Source organism: Gambusia affinis, linkage group LG23 (genome assembly GCF_019740435.1).
Source record: "Gambusia affinis linkage group LG23, SWU_Gaff_1.0, whole genome shotgun sequence".
Classification (NCBI taxonomy): Eukaryota; Metazoa; Chordata; class Actinopteri; order Cyprinodontiformes; family Poeciliidae; genus Gambusia; species Gambusia affinis.
In genome coordinates this window covers 4,428,396-4,446,054 of record NC_057890.1, presented here as the reverse complement: position 1 = coordinate 4,446,054, position 17,659 = coordinate 4,428,396, and the positions used below count along the sequence as shown (strand labels likewise).

Sequence of the window (17,659 nt, the reverse complement as noted above, 5' to 3'; positions counted from 1 at the left end):
TTGGTACATCTGGAAAATCTTTTGTCCAGAGAAGTAAAAGGTGAGAGCTACCATGAGTTCAGTGTGTTGTCAACCAGGAAGCATCCAGATACAATCCAATGGTGATGTTGGTTTTCATCCAGTCAAGTGGTTTTCCTCCTAATTGTGTCCAAAATCTCAGGGAAAAAAGTGGGATCAAAACATATACCAACAACAACTTTGTTCATAAAATTGATCTGTGGATTCGTCCCTATGGAGCAATATGTCACAAGGCCATTAGCAACAATCAAATGGTTGGAAAACTCCTGTCTTCACCCCACTGAGAATCTGTGATTCCTAAAAAAGGAGGTGGATAAATAGAAACCAACTATCTAAAATACTAATGGGTCACCACCAGCCAGGATTTGGCCCAGAACAACTTCCAGAGAGAACGACAGGAGCTATGAAGAAGAATAGTTCAAGACTGGAAACATTGACATATTTGCTAATAAAAAGGGGTTGAAGTATACAAAATGTTTTTACTCTGTCTTCACCACATCATAAAAACATAAGAACATTTGCATCAACACCAAAACTGTTAAGTCATGACTGTAGATGTAGAGGAGCACAGTCTTAGCAAAAATATTGGTGTCTTCTTTACTCCAGCATTGACATGGGGGATTCATTGTTCTGTTTTACATAAACTCTGCAATAAGACACCAAAATCCCATTTGAGGGAGGAGATGAAACAAGAGGTGGAGTTTTAAAGGAGCAACTGGGCTGTTAAAGGAAAAACAAGTGACTCACTCACTTTAGGTAGTGTTCTTCGACAAAACACAGGTGAGTAAAGCTACTCAAATGACCATCCGCAAAATTCTTATACAACAACAATTCTTTACTAATTCGTTTTGATGGATTTTAAAGTAAAGTTACAATCTTGTGAAGAGTTACTGCTGATTTTTACAGTCCTCCCAAACCCTTTTGATTCCAGTGAGTGAACATGGCGACTGCTTCCAGTTTTCTATCCGAAGAACAGTTTCTGTGCTCCATCTGTCTGGATGTGTTCACAGATCCCGTCACCATACCATGTGGACACAACTTCTGTAAGACGTGCATCACAAAGCACTGGAACATCAGCCGCCACCAGCAGTGTCCGCTGTGTAAGGAGCAGTTTGATCCCAGACCAGCTCTGCGGATCAACACCTTCATATCTGAGATGGCTTCTCACTTCAGGAATGCCAGGAGCTTGTCAGGACAAGTGTCGCCCGGCTCAGGAGGGATTCTGTGTGAAGTGTGCACCAAACCCAAACAGAAAGCCTTTAAGTCCTGCCTGGTGTGTGCTACTGCCTATTGCCATACTCACCTGGAGCCCCATACGAGAATCACAGTGCTGAAGAGACATACATTGATCAATCCAGTCATGATGTGCGGGAAGCATGAGAGGCCTCTGAAGCTGTTCTGCAAGACCGATCAGAGGTGTGTGTGTCCAAGCTGTGCTGCGTCCGACCACAAGAAGCATCAGGTTGTCGCTCTGACGGAAGAGTGTGAAGAAAAGAAGAAAGAGCTGGAGAAGACTAGAGTTTGTGTTGAGCAGATGATTCAGGAGAGATTACTAAAGATGGAGCAGTTGAAGCAGTCGGTGAAGCTCAGCAAGCAGGATGCGGAGGAAGTGACAGCAGCTGTTGTGGAGGACTGTTCGGATCTCATCAGTTCTGCAAGAAAAAGTCTGGATCATTTCATCGACATGATTGTACAGAAGCAGAAAGCAACAGAAGAACGGGCAGAAAGCTTCATAAAAGAGCTGGAAGAGGAAATCTCCACACTGATGAAGAAAAGATCTGAGCTGATGCAGCTGTCGCAAATCGAAGACCACTTCCATCTGCTCCAAAACACCCCAACAATGACGGTTACCGCCAAGGACTGGACCAAGGTCAGAGTCCAATCCTCCTGCGATGCGACGGTGAGGACGGCTGCAGCTCAACTGGAGACGATCAGAACAGAGATGAAGAAGCTCTGCGCTCGCATTGAACTTGCGAGAGTTCGGCTGTATGGAGTGGACGTGACTCTGGATCCAAATACTGCAAACCCCTATCTGGTGATGTCCGACGATGGGAAAACTGTACAATGCAGTGATGTTACACAGGTTCTCCCAGACAAGCCAGAGAGACTGTCCGCCTTTGGAGTCTTGGGAAAGCAAAGTTTCTCCTCAGGACGATTTTACTACGAAGTTGAAGTTAAAGGGAAAACTAAATGGGAACTAGGAGTGGTCCAAGAGTCTATCGACAGGAAGTGTGAGAACGCCATTTGCCCTGAAAATGGCTACTGGGTTGTATGGCTAAGAAACAGCCATTACAGAGCTCTTACCGGGCCCTCTGTGCCTCTGGTTTTGGTGTCTGAGCCCCAGAAGGTGGGGGTTTTTGTGGACTACGACGAGGGTCTAATTTCCTTTTATGATGCTGAGGCAGCACATCTCATCTTCTCCTTTACTAGCTGCAACTTCTGTGAGAAACTCTATCCTTACTTCAGTCCCTGTCCTAGTGACGGTGGCAAAAACTCAGCCCCTCTGATCATTTCCAGCATCAGCCACACATTAAACTGATTGCCCAAATGCAGTCACATGTCGCTTTAAGAAAACATTTTTGATTTACTCAAGTTACTTTTTTTTTTTTCCTCCAGGGGGTCTTTTGTGGGCTCTAGTGTCCCTTATTTGACAGTAGGCTGACAGGAAAGGAGAGGGGTAAAGACATGCGGCAAATGTGGGTCGGGTACGGGAATCGAACCCGCGACGGCTGCGTCGAGGACTTAAGGCCTCCAAATGTGAGTCGCGCTATCCCCTACGCCGCCACAGCACGCCCTACTCAAGTCACATTTGACCTAAAAATGTATTGATCTGAGACATTTAAGTGATAAATGAAAAGCAAAAACAGAAGAAATCTGTAAGAGGGAGAAAAGAGAATAAACTTAACAGCTTTTGGCTGAACCTCATTTCTAATAATTTTCTACATCTTGTTCTACCCTTTGTTAGTAGCATTAAAGTCCATTACTCCTCCTTCCTCCTCCAGACAAAGTATGAACTGATATCAAATGTTTAACTGTTATCTGAGAGGTACAGAAAGGCCAGCTCTGCTTTAACAACCTTTGTCAACGTCCTTGGGTGGAGAACTGGCAACAGGGACAGCAGGCTGACAGAAACAATCAGTTGAGGTAAACTAGTGAGGTTCAACCCCACTTTGAGCTGTATACACCTGATCTAGTTCAATAATTCTAGATTTTACTGGAGATTTCTTGAGTACGTTTGAAATTATTTAATAATATTTCTAATCCCAAATAATACAAAATGTTCCAGAGGTATATGAAATGTGTAAAACACAATAATGTCTTTGTGAGACTTTAAATAAATGTGGAATATTAATGTATAGCGATAGATGAGAATGTGAATATTGGCAGCTAGAACATGACTGGAAAGATCAAATGAGTCACTGAAGAAAGGATCTCTGGTGCCCTCTGGTGGTGATTTAGATTTATTAACAACACCCAATACTAGCAGTTGTGAAGATGTAACCTTGCTATGCCTTGATATTGGTGGTTAGCCAATACCAGGCAAGCTCTAAAGAAACATGAACATTTTAAGAATTTCTTATTTGATTTTTGTTTTGTTCCATCAGCAAATTTATCGAAGATGCAAGTTTTCACCTGGCCAATGATGGGACCACATCTAAATGATTCTTAAGATATCAAAGGATTAGGCCATGGAATAACATATTTGCCTCAACTATGTTCACATAAGAAATAAATCTGGGAACATCTTGCATAGATTTGGTAATTCTGCATTTCTAACATTGACTGAACCTACTCGATCAAAACACACATACACACACACAACAGAATTAAGTATGTCATTTGTTTTTATTGTGTTACATGTGACCATAAACTTCAGAGAAGTTACAGTTTCCATGGAGATACAGTAAATATATTCAATTACTTGAATAGGAAAAAGATGTCCCAGTTTGGACAGTCCTGTGTGTCTGGTATCAACGTGAAGTGGATTAAAAACGAGCGTGTGGATTTTGAAAAATAAAACTAACATTAAATAAGACAAAAGAACAGTGACCTAAAACTTTGAGCCGAAAAACAAATGTTCAACATAAACCCACATACAAAAAGAGGAATAAATAAAACGATATTTCACAGACACGGCAACGACGACGTACAGTAAAGATGGCAGCTTCCCTCCACGTTTTGTGTGTTGACGACAAGGGAGACGGGAAGGAAAACTGCACTCTTCCTCCTGTGGCAGGGGATCGGCCTTTGGGTATCTACGGGCGGCGGGCATCTACCTGTGGAGTCAGACTTCATATGGCACCGTCCACACTACAACTCTACAGTAAACCCCAACCACAATCCAAGTCTGAATTCAAACTATACGTTCTGTTGCACCCTGCCCACACCACCTCCTTTAAGCTACAAAACTTCACCCCATGTCTGACTCTAAAAGGCACTGGTATGTACTTATTTCCACACATTCTACCATCTCAGGCAATGAGGACGCACGGGAAAAAACAAACACACATGCACTCGGGCCAGCCGGGCAACTTCCAGGGGTACAGCTGGCTCCTACGAACGCTACCGGTCTCTGTGTCCGGAAGCTTCCATCGCTTAACAGTCTGCTGACGGCGGAGGCGGTCGGATATATGTAAACGTCGACAAGGCTAACATCATAACAGGCGAAGACATAAATAAAAAAAATAAAAAAACACATTAAACCAGTGCTGCTGCTAAACTTACCAGGATGTTCTAGTAAAACTCAAACAGGAGGAGGAAAACGGTTAGTGCACACAGTGAGAGTGTCCGCAGTGCCGCTCCGGAGGCTCCGGGCACGCCACCTGGATTATTTACACAGTGACTCCAACTGACTTCTACTCTAACACACAAAGAGTTTGGCTGCAAGTTTTTTGTACATTTGGAATGCTATCAACATGGCGACGGTTAGAAAAAGTCTTGCAAGTCTACGCGCTCTGATGAGGAGCCTCAGAACAGAGTCTACTCTAGGTTACATATTGAAACGTTGAGGCTCAAATGCGCTGGAGGAAGTGACTGATGCTCTTTATCGGACGTGCAGCGGAGCTGCTGCAGTCAGGCAGTGAAGTTCAAACAAAGTGTTTGAGCTTTGATTTTGTCTACTCGGAGTCTATTTTTGCCGTATGCTAGTTCCCCACCAATCCAGTCCACATGTTAAACTGTTGCTGGTGCTTGCTTGGCACTCGTTTTTTCACTAAATTGCCACAAAAATAAATAAAGAAGTTATATTTGGGCAAAGTTATTTACTAGAGGTGCACTCATGGACACCAGCAGTCGGATAAAATGGTTGTGAACACCATGTTGTAAAAGTAGCTCAGTGCACAGAGTTGTTTTCACACTTGTAATCTGAAACAAAATGAATAAACTCTTGTTTATATGCCGATTGAAACAGCTTGTTTACCTCCAATGTGCAGCTATTTGGAAACGCCAACAAGACATAACAGATTCCACTTTGGCATTCTAAAAGACGGCTCATAAATTATTCATACCCTTCGTAGATTTTGAATTCAAATAATTATTTAAGGAAGCAAACAAAAAGAGCCCCGTAAGAGATAAAGCAATATAAAAGGAGTATCAGTTTTGAAAAAAAATAAAAAATCAAAGAATATTTGTTGTATTTATATTTTATATAAAAAATATCATTGCTGAAAATAATTTAGATTGCATTATTGTCATCACCCTAATCTTTAGCACACTTAAATTAGGACTTCAATACATTAATGGTCCTTCCAACCAGAAGAAAAACTGTTGGTGGCATTACTTACAGAAACGGTTCTCAACTCCAGATTTAGATCAACGTTTGCTTCCAAGCAGGAAGCTCTCAATCAAACCAAAGGCGTCGACTTTGCGTGCAGACTCTACTCTCTGTGGTAAATACAGATTTATCGTTCATTTTCTGTCATCTCTAACAGCAGACAACTAACTGGAACCAAATTGAAATGCGGAAAAAGTTCAAATAGTGTCGACTTAAACCAACGAGAAGCATGCTAACATCAGCTTACCACGTTAAAAATGGTCAGCCTGCATAGAAACATTATTACCGGAAACATTCAGAAACGAATGATAAAATCATGAAGGTTTCTCTCATTATCGTTGCACTTATGAACCACATTTAAATGAATTGGACGAGCAACCAATTATATTAGGACACCTGCTTGACGATGGCAAGGCGAACGGCGTGCTTTAGCTCGTTTTTGTTGGATTGTCTATAGAGCCAGTTGAAAACCGGCTACAGCACCAGACGTAGTTCAACACTAGAACCGGCTTGGTAGAATTGTTGTTAATAAGAGCGATAACAAGTGGCGCCCTTTCAAACTTAGATGTGAGGCTTTTATACTTAAGTTGTTAAAGAGATGTTAAAATAGTGAGCATAAAAAAAAAATAAAATAATTCGTCCTCACTCTAAGCTTGAAGAAACTACCAATACTACAAAATTAGACTTAAGAAGACAAGAGTGCCACTCTTAGATTCTTCATTACTAATTTTAAGAAAAAGAACGGCTAGCTTAAATTGGAACAGTAAAAGGGCAGTGGTCACTGGGGTGTTTTAAAAAGACTTCAAATATATATATATAGAATTTTTTATTTTCTTGATTAGAGCATCAGTCTGTCTCAATGCTGAGGCGATACCAAAGTGAATGCCCCACATTTTCCAGTGCATTTGTGCCATAAGACAAAAATGGTCTCCAAAGGGTTAAAGTTCGCTACTTACAACATACACACGTGTCAAATGTGATCTATTTTTTTTTCCTCTCTCTAAACAACAACTTTGTACGCAAAAAAGCAGAGTTCTATAGCTTCTGTTCCTTTTGTCCCTTGTGTTATTCTCACTGTCTTCTATTTCCAGACGTGGAATCGACGGTGAATATAAGAGGATCGGATCATAGAAAAATAAAAGTCGCACACATTGGACTACTCTGTTTTTCTTTCCCTTTTTTTGTTTTCTGTTCTGAACAGGCTTCCGTTAAACACAAGATGAGATAGGAAAACAAAAAAGAGAAATAGACAACAACAAAAAAAAAAGCACTAAAATTAAAGGGATCTCATGTACGTGTTACAATCTGACCTGTGGTCCTTGTTATTTTTGTGTGTTTGAGGTGAAATGTGAAACATCAGAGTAGCATCACTCCATTAAAAAATAATAATAATAATAATGAAACAGCTAATAAAAAACGGCTGCCGTCTTTGCCTTTGACATCAAGGCAAGTTAATAAAAAAACAGAAAGAAAAGAAAACCCCGAGAGGCAGTCGAGCCTTTTTTCCATGTGAAATCCCCTCACCGCTGCTCCTCTCTTTGAAATCCGTCCATTTCCGCGGAGATTTGGAATGGTGACGGTCGCGAATAAATACGTTAAAAACGGTCTCTTTCCGAGTTCTTCTGCTTTTCCAGGACACAAAGATATGGGTTCGTTAAGCGGAGAGAATGAGTGAGCTGGAGGTCCGCTCGTCTAAAAAACTCCGGTATATGTGTGTGTTGTGTGAGACAGAGAGGGAGTTTACGTTGAGGCCTTGCGGCCGCTACTTGAAAATGTAGTTGATGAGAACCTGAAGGACGACGAGGCAGGCGATGACGACGTAGTCCCGCTGCTGGAGGAACGACGTGTTCTCCGCCCGGCCTGCTGAACGCATCCGCAGCGCCGCGACGCTCCTTCACAACACAGACAGGAACCTTTTAGCGCGCGCGGCACCGGGACACGTTTGCGTCACGGGACGAGTCGAGTGCTTCCTCACCTGTTAATGTCGTCCTGCGTCTGCTTTATGGAGCCGATGGCACTTTGAAGTTCGCTGAGGTCTGCACCCTTTTTCCTCAGCCGACTGTTATGCTTGCTTTTGTGTCCTGCAACAAAGTAAATCGGCGTTTTTGTCGTTATCAGGGTACCGACTAATATTCCACACATTTCTAGACTTCCCACTGCTTTAAAATCTAAAAACTAGAATGTCACCGTTATCTTTATCATCAGTGCTAGCGATGGAAAACATGCCCGCAGCATTATGCTGCCACTGCTTCATTAAGGAGCATCTGCAAAGTATTCAAAGTGTTATTTACTTGTATTTTAATAGTTTTCTTTTTATATAGATCTATTTATGTTTTAAATAAAGTTGTTGATGAGGCTGTTAAGCTATTTTGTTGTGTTACGTCCTTATTTTAAAATGTATTAAATCCACTTTTCTATCCAAATTTGACACCAAACGCAATAAAAGGGTGACATTTTTGCTAATTTGTTAAAATTAAGAAACAAGACACACAGAAAAAATTATTAAGTATTCACAGCTTTAATTCTACGCTCTGTTGAAGCGCCTTTGATGGCAAACAGCCTCTGGTCTTCTTGGGCGTGTCTAAAAAGTTTTGAATGTTTTGGAGTATTTTCAATTCTTCATAAACTTTTGCTTTAGTCCACAATTTATTCTTTGTCTTATCTCAATTATTTTTTTTTTGTATCTGTGTGCCCTTTACTTCACTGATGACAACCATGAATTTGTCCACAAATTTCACTCTGACCTATGAGGTGAAGCTTTTTTCATTATGCAAACTTCACGTATTTCTGTTTAGAATCCATTGTACAACTTCGGAAAATGCTACAAAACGCCACAGAAATTCCCAAAGAAGTCCACTGAGCGGTATAATTCCGTCCCGTTCATCCAGCCGTGTTTGCATATCAACGCGCCCGGCGAGGCTGACTCACGTTCGCTCCCCGACGAGTCATGGCGATCCGGTTCTGGTGAGGAGCAGCCGCTCTCGGGGCTCTTGGGCTTGTCGCTCTTGTGTTTTCTCTTTGGCACCGTTACCTGATTAGCCATTCGCAGATGGACACACACAAACATATGTGATAAACAGTCGGAACGTTATCAGCCAGCAGAAAAGCAGACGAAGACACAAATTAAAAGGGCAAAGGAAAGAGAATGAACAGCGCTAAAATCGGGATTCTTGTGCAGGAAACTCCACCGGTGTCGGTGGTGGCGGATAACGGCGGCTAAGTGACGCATGCTGGTGTGTTAGTGCAAACATAGCAACACACAGCTAGCACTCGAAAGTAACCGACCAGGCGAGAGTTGGGACACAGAATCTGCAGTAACGAGGGCAAACTTCAAAAACAGCTTCGATTTAACATTTTAGTTAAAATCGGATCAGAAACTCCTTAATTTAAGTTTTTTGTTTAATAATAAATACACAATTTTCCTAAAAGAAACCCCCCCCCAACAACTTCAATATAAGCTACGTAATTGAAGAAAACGATCAAATATAATGAAGTGAGTACAAGCAAACAAATCATGTTTATTTGTCTTTCCCATCTAGAGGAGTACGGCTCTATTTAAGGAGATAAAATTAATATCTAGAGATACAATTTTTTTTGCCCTTCTGCAGTTTTTTGGAAGGCAAAAAACATCTGGCCAACGATGACGAGCGCTGAAGTCAAGTTGTTGCTAAACCATAAGCGAGATGTAAACGAAAAGGGACGCAATGTTTTGCTATTAATTGTCAACACTGACAGCTAGATGAGATCCAAGGGTTTCACATTTTGCAGGTCATTAAAAAGTTTTAATAATAATAATAATAATAATAAAAAAACTAGCGAGGGAAAAAGAAGTAGCTCAGTTATGCTAGCTTGACTTCGGCAACGTTAATATGTATATGTGCTGCAGAATTTCTTGCGTGTCAGTTCAGTACAAAAAAAAATAAAAAAGGGGCAACCCACACAACAACTCTCTGGCAGATCATCAGTAGAGCAGGTGTTTAAATTAGCTAATCAATAACTGCTGGGTTCAGTCGATCACTGATTAATAATTGTAAAATAAACATTGAGCCTGAAAACGGACTGAACGTTCCGCTCTTGGAGTGGGGAGTGTTTTTGGTGTTGAATCCTGAAACATTTAAATGTAATCTCAGCTCTGTCGGTTGCTGTGGCAACGGGTCTGATTGTAGCGTGAAGCCGACAGCGAGCGGGAAGAAAGCAGAATACGAGTGGTTTACTCTTCGGCGTTGTTTTCCCTTTGCCATGGCGCACTGCACTGAATTAATAACACTTACATCTCCAGTTTCGTTTTGTTAACAGAACTGCTCTGGTGCAGCAGCGCGGCTAAAAGGGTCGCCTTTTTCCCCTCCAGCATTTGTGCTCATGTGTGAAACGTTTGGATGTAAACAATAACAGTTAACGTGTCCGCAACACTGGCTGATACTGGTTGTTGCATCTGGAAAATCGCTACTAAACACTGAACATTTCTCCGCCTTCCAAAATGAATTTAAGCTCCTTCAAGGGTTTGTGTTTGATGAGTCATGCAGACACAACAAGGAAACAATGAGGATGACAAGAGCAGCCGGTGTAAGAGGAAAAGTTTTAGATAATGGATTTAAAAAAAAACAAAGGCACACAAGAGTCCAGGCTGTGATGGCTGCAGCGGGCAGGTAGTGGCACAAAGAGATGAAGCGACAATGGAGGCGGTGCGCCGGCTGATGCGTGAAAGACGGATGAGGCGGTGGCATGCTTTGTCACCGGGACAACATACCTGGAACTTGCAATTGTCCCTCCGCGGCCCCTGGTTACTCAGACTAATAAGACTGCCAGAACGTACCATAGGGGTGCGGTGTCGGACCTTGGTCTGGATGCAGCCGTCTATCTCAAACTGAATCAGGTCGTTGAGCGGATCCCACGGCCTGGTGCTGAGGAAACACACAAGCAGGAGAAATGAGAAGGCAAAAGGAGAGGGACAGAATCTGTTCTTTAAGTTTCTAACCTGCAGTACCGCAAGGCTTGATTCCTTCCATTTCCCATATTTATTCGCAAAATTAGAAGATTGTGTCTACAGCTGAAGTCCACTTTTACGCAGATAAGCTTTATTCACTTGGCTTATTATTATGCTGTTGGTTCTTATTATGAATAAAACTAACTCTGTGTTTTCCAGAAATGACTCCCGTACTTCTATAGTGTCCCTATTTCTACCCAACCTTACAGAGAGAGAACTATTTGTATGTTTGGCTGGATGAACGGGTTAACACCCAGGTGTGTTTTTTGCAACATGGCAGAAATGTGTTATTAGTTTACACCTTTGTCATGACATATTCTTCAGAGCATATTAAAGCTTAATTCTCCCTGGGAGAGTGAAAATACTAAATAATCTTGTTTATTAGTAATGTTGATTTTGATATTTTCCTATATTGTTTATGTAGTTCAATATAAATGTTGAAATAATACATTAAACATTAATCAGAAGGGGCATGCAAATTAAAGGTCAGATAAAATAATAATAATAAAAACAACACAATCTTCCCTTGATCGTAACTCTGCAGTTACAGTAGCCACCAGAAGGTGGCACCCTTACGCTTTGCTAAGAATAAACAAGAAGTAAATGGGAATAATTTTAAAGAGAAGTCCATTAAGGTTTGATGTCTTTTCCTTTTTCTTAACTATTTTTTATAGCTACATTCATAACTGTAAAACACTTAGATGCTAAAAGTCAAAGTTTAGAGACTTTTTTTTTTTTTGGGACTTGCGCAGGTGAATCTGGGCGCACCCATCTGATGTTTATTCTGGCTGGTGTGCGGGACCAGAGAGGAGCCACTCACTCGGCATATCTGTAATGCCACTCTCCGGTGACGGGGTCCTGCTCAAACAGGGCGGGGATCCACTCCTCGCATTTGGCTTTGCGCTCCCGGGCCGCCTTCCTCTGAGCTTCCTCCAGGATGAACTTCTCGTTGGTGGCCTCCGTCTGGTCCTTGTTGTTGATCGCTCGAGTCACGTGCTGCCACAGTCTGGATGGTCACAAAAACATTAAAACCCGTTTGGATATTCCTCGAGTTTGTCCTTTCATTCAAATAGTCTGGAAATGTTAAAAAGCAGAACTCTAAGGCGGAAGGGATTAGGATTATCCGAGGACAACGGAGGATGAATTCTTATTTTTATGAATCCAAGTGCACCTTTCTGACTCGAAGTCCCCCTGCTCTTCAGGTGGGACGGTGTAGCGCGTCAGCCTGTTCTGCCTCAGCTCCGGCGTCGGGTCCCAGAAAGTATCCATCGTGCCCGTTTTCTTGTCGTTGACGAAGATCTCGCTGTCCTGTGAGAGGAAAATCAACTCATTGGCTGCGTTTCCATTAACCATATGAATGTTCAAATTGGATTTACAAAAATCATTTTGCTTAATGCACCAATGTAAAAAAAAAAAAAAAAAAAAGGGTTTCGGTAACATTTTTTTCACATCACACGAGTTATTTGACCATGAAGCGGATCTTACTGCTGGGGGAAACGACAAACAGGACGACAGGAAGTGTTAGAAGGATGTTTTTTAATAACTTATCTTGTGAACAAACTTATTCACCTGCGATTTTAATTGTGTCTTATTTAATAAAAACAACATCATTGCAAAATTATGGTGTTTTTTTTTTCCAACATTAGCAAAATACTGACAAAGTTAGCTTGTGAAGCTACTTTCTATTCCAACCAGCTACTTAAAACCAGGATTTTATAGTGACAGAATAACTGAACAACTTTATATGATTTGTTCATTACTTCCTATCAAATCTTTAACTACAGCTTTACAAAACAACAGAAATCTAAACAAAAACAAAACACATTCAAGCTACTAAAACAAAGCAAATATTACAAGCAAGAAAAAATATACTTGGTGTAATTTAGAACAATATGTGGAGTCATACCCAATGTCCCTCTAGAGTAGCCAGGACCTCCTTTCCCAGCTTGATCTTCCCAGAGATCTGATTGACACAATCGCTGCTGCCCAGGAACGGCTAAAAGAGACCAGCAAGACGAGGGACGAGAGGCGAAGGGGACGCAAGAGGAATCGAGGACGAGGGAGAACAGGACACAAAATGGAGGACAAGCACAGGACAGTAAAACCAGAGTGAAGAAATGGACTTACTGTCGTTACTTTGAAGGAACATTTTAGAATGTAGTTTTTTTCTTTTAAATCAAATTCCTTTAAATATTTACCGATACTGCTTGAAAAGACACTCATAGTCTGACAAGAAATCCTGTTGAACTGCCCTGTTAACTTCAGTTTTAGTTAATTAGATTTTTTTCAAAATGTTTTTTCTTCTACTGAACCACGTAGATCAGACTCGCTGTTTTTGAAACGAGTGATAGGAATAAAACCGCTTGTACTAAAGTCACCTATCCTGTCCTGCACATACCTGCCGCTGGTTCATGACAGGGTAAAGCAGTTGGTAATGGCGGGGTTGGAGTTGGGTCATAGGGTTGGGTAAAGAGGTGGGACAGGTGGAAATGTTGACGGAGGAGTGAGACAATCAGAGACATCGTGTAAGAAACCTTTCTGCTCCTTTTACACTGACCATCTCCCAGTCTACGAAAACCGCCACGAGTCTTGCAAACGTACCTTCAGTTTGAACTCGAGCTGAGCGCTGTAGCCCGTTTTCTCACACGCAATGGTGATCTGGCCTCCCAGCTCCAGGGTCATGGTTCCGTACAGTATGCCTTTCATATAAAAACATATTCCAGTCAATATAGGTCAGCCAGATGCGCAGTTAGACAAAGGTTTGTGGCGTGCGCTCTGACCTTTACAGTGAGCGTAGGGCATGTTCATAACGTAGTCCTCCCCTCGGTTGAGGAAGGTGAGCCGAGCCTCTCCGTCTAAAATGGCTGACAGGGAGTTTCCTGGAGTGGGAGTGGAAACTCATCAGTGCTCTGTGAATGTTAATGTGGTGAGAAGTAAGACGGCTGAGGTTGTTTGTACCGTAGAACTTGGACTTGGCGAGGATGCTGCCGCTGAGGCAGAACCCGTCTTTCCTGTTGCTGACGTAGAAGGCCGACACTGGCGGATGGTGAGACACCTGGGAAGAGAAGGTTTTTACCCACAAGGCAACTTTGATGTGGCTATACACTTTCTTCCTGTAGATCCCAAAATGGTGCATCTGACAAAAGAGTCGTGCAAATTCAACATTTCTTTTCAACCTTTGCTGCATGTAATCTATTGAATTACTTCAGACCGACCCACAGATATAAAGTTTTTCAGATATAGTCGCCTTCCTAAAATAATGGCTGCAGATGACTGAGACCTTGACAAGTCTATTATATGGAAGCAAAAAATGAATCATTTCAACCAGCCAATAAATGTGATATTCATCACAATGTGAACTTCTCATCAGCACTGAATGCAAGCTGCGGCTGTAGGTGGTGGTACCTGTTCTGCGATGTAAAAAGTCTTGCTGTTGGTCTTCTGATGGAGCCACATGCACCGGTACGTCTCTCCGATGATGGGGTTGTACGGCTTCTTCAACCCCTGTGGATGAAAGCAAAAACATGATTCAGCAGAGCAAAACAAATATAATAAATGAAAAAATACACAAAACTCAACGTCAAGTGAGTCAAACTGACCTGTGGCTTTTTGTAAAATCCAGAGATGTACCATTTCACCACCTTCTTCATCCGGCTGTAGGCATTCTCTTCAACTGCAGCTCTGGAGCGAGAAACATCCACTTCTACCTGAGCCATGCTGTCGTAACAACCGCATCTTCTCCATTGACAGTGCATTTATTGAACAGAAAACGCAGGAAGGTCTTACTCGGACAGGAAGTCTGCGTGGTAGTAGTAGTCGGACAGCTTGTCCAGGAAGGACCTCGGCTCCAGGATGAAGGTGGGCAGGACGACCTTGGACAGATCCATGCCTGGCCGCACCTGCTTCAGCAGAGTCCAGATCAGAGACTTATTCTCCTCGGACACGGTCTCCGTCTGTGCAGCCTCGCCGGCCTGAAACAGAGCAAGTCGACGATGTTAGCTAAAACATCCACAACCAAAACCGACTAACTGTAGTGTGCCAACACTAAGTCTCCGGTCAATGTGAAGGTTTCACTGAACTTCCACCAAGTGTTTCATTTGTACGCTGATAGACTCTCGGAATGGAAATGAGAGTTAGTTCTTTCACACTTGGAAGTCTCTTAGACAGAGCGAATTGCAGATACCATAATCACAGACTGACATGTTGTGTAAAAACATTAAAAATAAAGCTTTTTATGATTCTACAGAGAGATGTCCCTTCCTTGAGATGGAAATGGTTGAAATCCTTTGAGGACATAACAAAAGTTTAACGTAAAGCCGTACCTCCCCCAGCTCTTCGTGCGACTGCTCCATGTACGGGGTTTCCTGCAGGTGCTCGTTGGGGTCCAGGTCGATGTACGAGTCGTCCTGGCGCTCTGACGTGTCGCTGTCGCTCTCCTCGCTCTTCTCCAGGCCCTCCGGGTCCGACTCCTCGTGGTCCTGTTCGCCCTCCCGGTCCGACTTGTCCGAGTACAGGTCCGGGTCTTTTAGGTGGTCGCCGTCGTTGAACCTGAGACGAGACGGTTCGGGTGGGAAGGGAAACAGATTCGCCAAGTCAATAATCAATAAGTGGATCCCCTGGACTCTTTCAAAACTGCTTGTCAAGGATAAACGCTTTTCAAACTATTTTGCCAGTACATAAGTGCAGACTAAAGCTGATGTTTGTTGTAATTCTACACGCGTCTCTCTGCCCAGTAGTGTAGGTCGTGTGCGCTCACTGGAAGCCGTGTATATTGTGGGCTCTGAGGAGGCTGTAGAAGTTAATGGAGTGCTCTCCACCGGCGGACACTGTGCTCACGTCCTCCTTCCCCTCCCGGATTATGGTCCTCTTCAGCAGGCTGGAGCACTTCAGGGCCAGCTCCAAGGCGTCCATCCAGCATCGACCTGAGTGAAACCGTCGCAATTACACACCCACACGTCAGGAACAAAAGTGCACTCAAAAAAAAATTAAACCCTTCATTTTGGATTGTCGTTACTCGAATAAATATGTTTTATGTCCCTTCCTGGAACAGTTTTCCTCAATACAGGATTGTGGAATAAGTGGAATGTAAAGGTTTAACAAATGCAAAATGGAGGTGTGTGACCAGAGGAATTAGTTGTTCTTCAGAATCAGATGAATACAATTCCACGATGGACATAGTGTTAACTTTCAAAGGATCTTTTAGAATAAAATACTGAAGTCTTACAGTACAGTTCTTACTGTATTTATAGATTAATAGTGATGCAGAAAAGGCATAACTTTTCACTTTTTTTGGACAAATTCATGACATTGTTTTCCATTAAGCATTTTACGTAAGGACAGTTAAACTTTTTATGTTATCAAAAAGGAGAATTAAAATATTTGTTGGTTTCTAAACCAACAAATAGATTTAGATTTCTTGAAAAGTAACCTAAATCAGTAAAAAACTAACAAAGGTCGGAATCTGTTCGGTGATGATCAACTTTAAAATGTTTTCTCGCAAGTGTTCAAAGGTTCAAAAAGTAGACCCAATGAAACTTACTGGTTGAAATAATGTTCCAGTTCGACTCATTCCAGCACCACGGAGAGAGACTCTGTGGCGCAAGACGGAACGGCTCTCCATGTTTCAGCACCATGAACAGCGTAAGAAATGCTACAATTCCTCCTGTTTTCTCTAAACCCCTAGAGCACAAGAGTCAAACTCTAGTCCTGGAGGGCCACAGTCCTGCAACTTTTAGATGTGCCTCTGCTGCACCACACCTGGATAGAATAATTAGGTCATTAAGGTTCTGGAGAACTGATCTACACAAGGAGGAGGTGAGTAAGCCATTTCATTCCAGTGTTTTGTACCTGTGGCACATTTAAAAACTGCAGGACAGCGGCCCTCGAGGTCTGGAGCTTGAGAGCCCTGATCTAGAGAAACTGCACTAAAACAACATTAAATGTAGGTAAAAAAAATAATATATTTTTGTTATTTAGCTTAGTCTGAAAAAATAAATTTTCTTGCATCTTGTGAAGTTTTCACAGCATCTATTTCCCCACAGTCACTCACACAAAAGTCCCATTTAAACACACTGAAGTTTGAGGTTCTGACGAAACAAAACAAAGCAGTGTGAAGACTTTTGCAAATGATTGTGTGGATTTACTTACGCCATAGACAAATTTACTCTATGCTTGGCTTGTCGCGCAAAATTTTGCAGGACGATAAACTGTCCCTTAAATTATTGCTATAAACAATAATCCTGCAGTTTCGGGAGCTTTTTCTACTAATATAAAGATAGTGGCAGACATTAGTACATTCCAATAAACTTTCATTTAGTTATAAACTGCCACTGGAAGACAAATATCCACAGCGAAATTGCTGAAAACAAAATTGTTCTACAAAATATAGGAAATCCTCAGAATGGTAATTATTCAGCTCATTTTAATTCACCGTGCGATTGATTGATTCATTTCTTAATGCGACTGAAGACAGAATTGGCTCAGGTCGGTTAGTTTACTTCAGCGGCGGAGTCAGAGATTGATGTGTGAATGACAACCCGTACTCTCACCATCAGACTCCGATGCGGCGCGGAAGATGAGGTGGCTGCTGGGTAACGGCTGCGTGATGGAGCCCACCGCCTCTCCTTTAGGACCCTGAGGACAGAAAGGGACGGCGTGTTGAAAACAATTACAGAGCTTCAGGCTGACGTTGCGGATCACGTCACTTCTGAGATCCGGGCGCCGACTCTTTGGCAGATTCTCATTTCAGTTAATATGTTTACACTTTTTATTTATATCACCGTTTAGTTAATGCAATCCTAAACACAAACCACAGTGGATGTGTCAATTATGCAAATATGAGTGGGCTCAGAGTGGGCAGATGCAGGATGAGGGAGAAGCTAAAT

At 42.2% G+C, this 17,659-nt stretch overlaps 2 protein-coding genes across 7 annotated transcripts in view; one reads left to right on the top strand and one right to left on the bottom strand.

The window, feature by feature from the left end:
• The first annotated feature begins 713 nt into the window (after nt 1-713).
• On the top strand, nt 714-5,970 carry LOC122826121 (E3 ubiquitin-protein ligase TRIM21-like). The gene is made up of 2 exons (XM_044107649.1): nt 714-798; nt 950-5,970. Exon 2 carries the CDS (start codon nt 959-961, stop codon nt 2,555-2,557), a length of 1,599 nt encoding a protein of 532 aa, XP_043963584.1. The 5' UTR covers nt 714-798; nt 950-958; the 3' UTR covers nt 2,558-5,970.
• The window catches only part of osbpl8 (oxysterol binding protein-like 8), a 103,406-nt gene continuing 89,592 nt past the window's right edge, over nt 3,846-17,659 (bottom strand). For 4 of the 6 annotated variants that reach the window (XM_044107643.1, XM_044107646.1, XM_044107644.1 and 1 more), the window contains 16 exons: nt 17,324-17,408; nt 15,532-15,697; nt 15,098-15,323; nt 14,562-14,746; nt 14,375-14,456; nt 14,181-14,279; nt 13,734-13,830; nt 13,556-13,654; nt 13,377-13,474; nt 12,682-12,771; nt 11,947-12,083; nt 11,596-11,781; nt 10,539-10,692; nt 8,720-8,822; nt 7,767-7,872; nt 3,846-7,683 (listed from right to left, as the gene is read on the bottom strand). In XM_044107643.1, the coding sequence (XP_043963578.1) occupies nt 7,554-7,683; nt 7,767-7,872; nt 8,720-8,822; nt 10,539-10,692; nt 11,596-11,781; nt 11,947-12,083; nt 12,682-12,771; nt 13,377-13,474; nt 13,556-13,654; nt 13,734-13,830; nt 14,181-14,279; nt 14,375-14,456; nt 14,562-14,746; nt 15,098-15,323; nt 15,532-15,697; nt 17,324-17,408 (2,043 nt within the window). In that variant the 3' untranslated portion in view covers nt 3,846-7,553. The remainder of the gene's footprint in view (nt 7,684-7,766; nt 7,873-8,719; nt 8,823-10,538; nt 10,693-11,595; nt 11,782-11,946; nt 12,084-12,681; nt 12,772-13,376; nt 13,475-13,555; nt 13,655-13,733; nt 13,831-14,180; nt 14,280-14,374; nt 14,457-14,561; nt 14,747-15,097; nt 15,324-15,531; nt 15,698-17,323; nt 17,409-17,659) is intronic. The other 2 variants (XM_044107645.1, XM_044107648.1) reach the window with 1 other exon arrangement.

Bases quoted from the DNA above. Each gene is read 5' to 3' on its own strand.
- LOC122826121 (XM_044107649.1), top strand. From the start codon at position 959: ATGGCGACTGCTTCCAGTTTTCTATCCGAAGAACAGTTTCTGTGCTCC.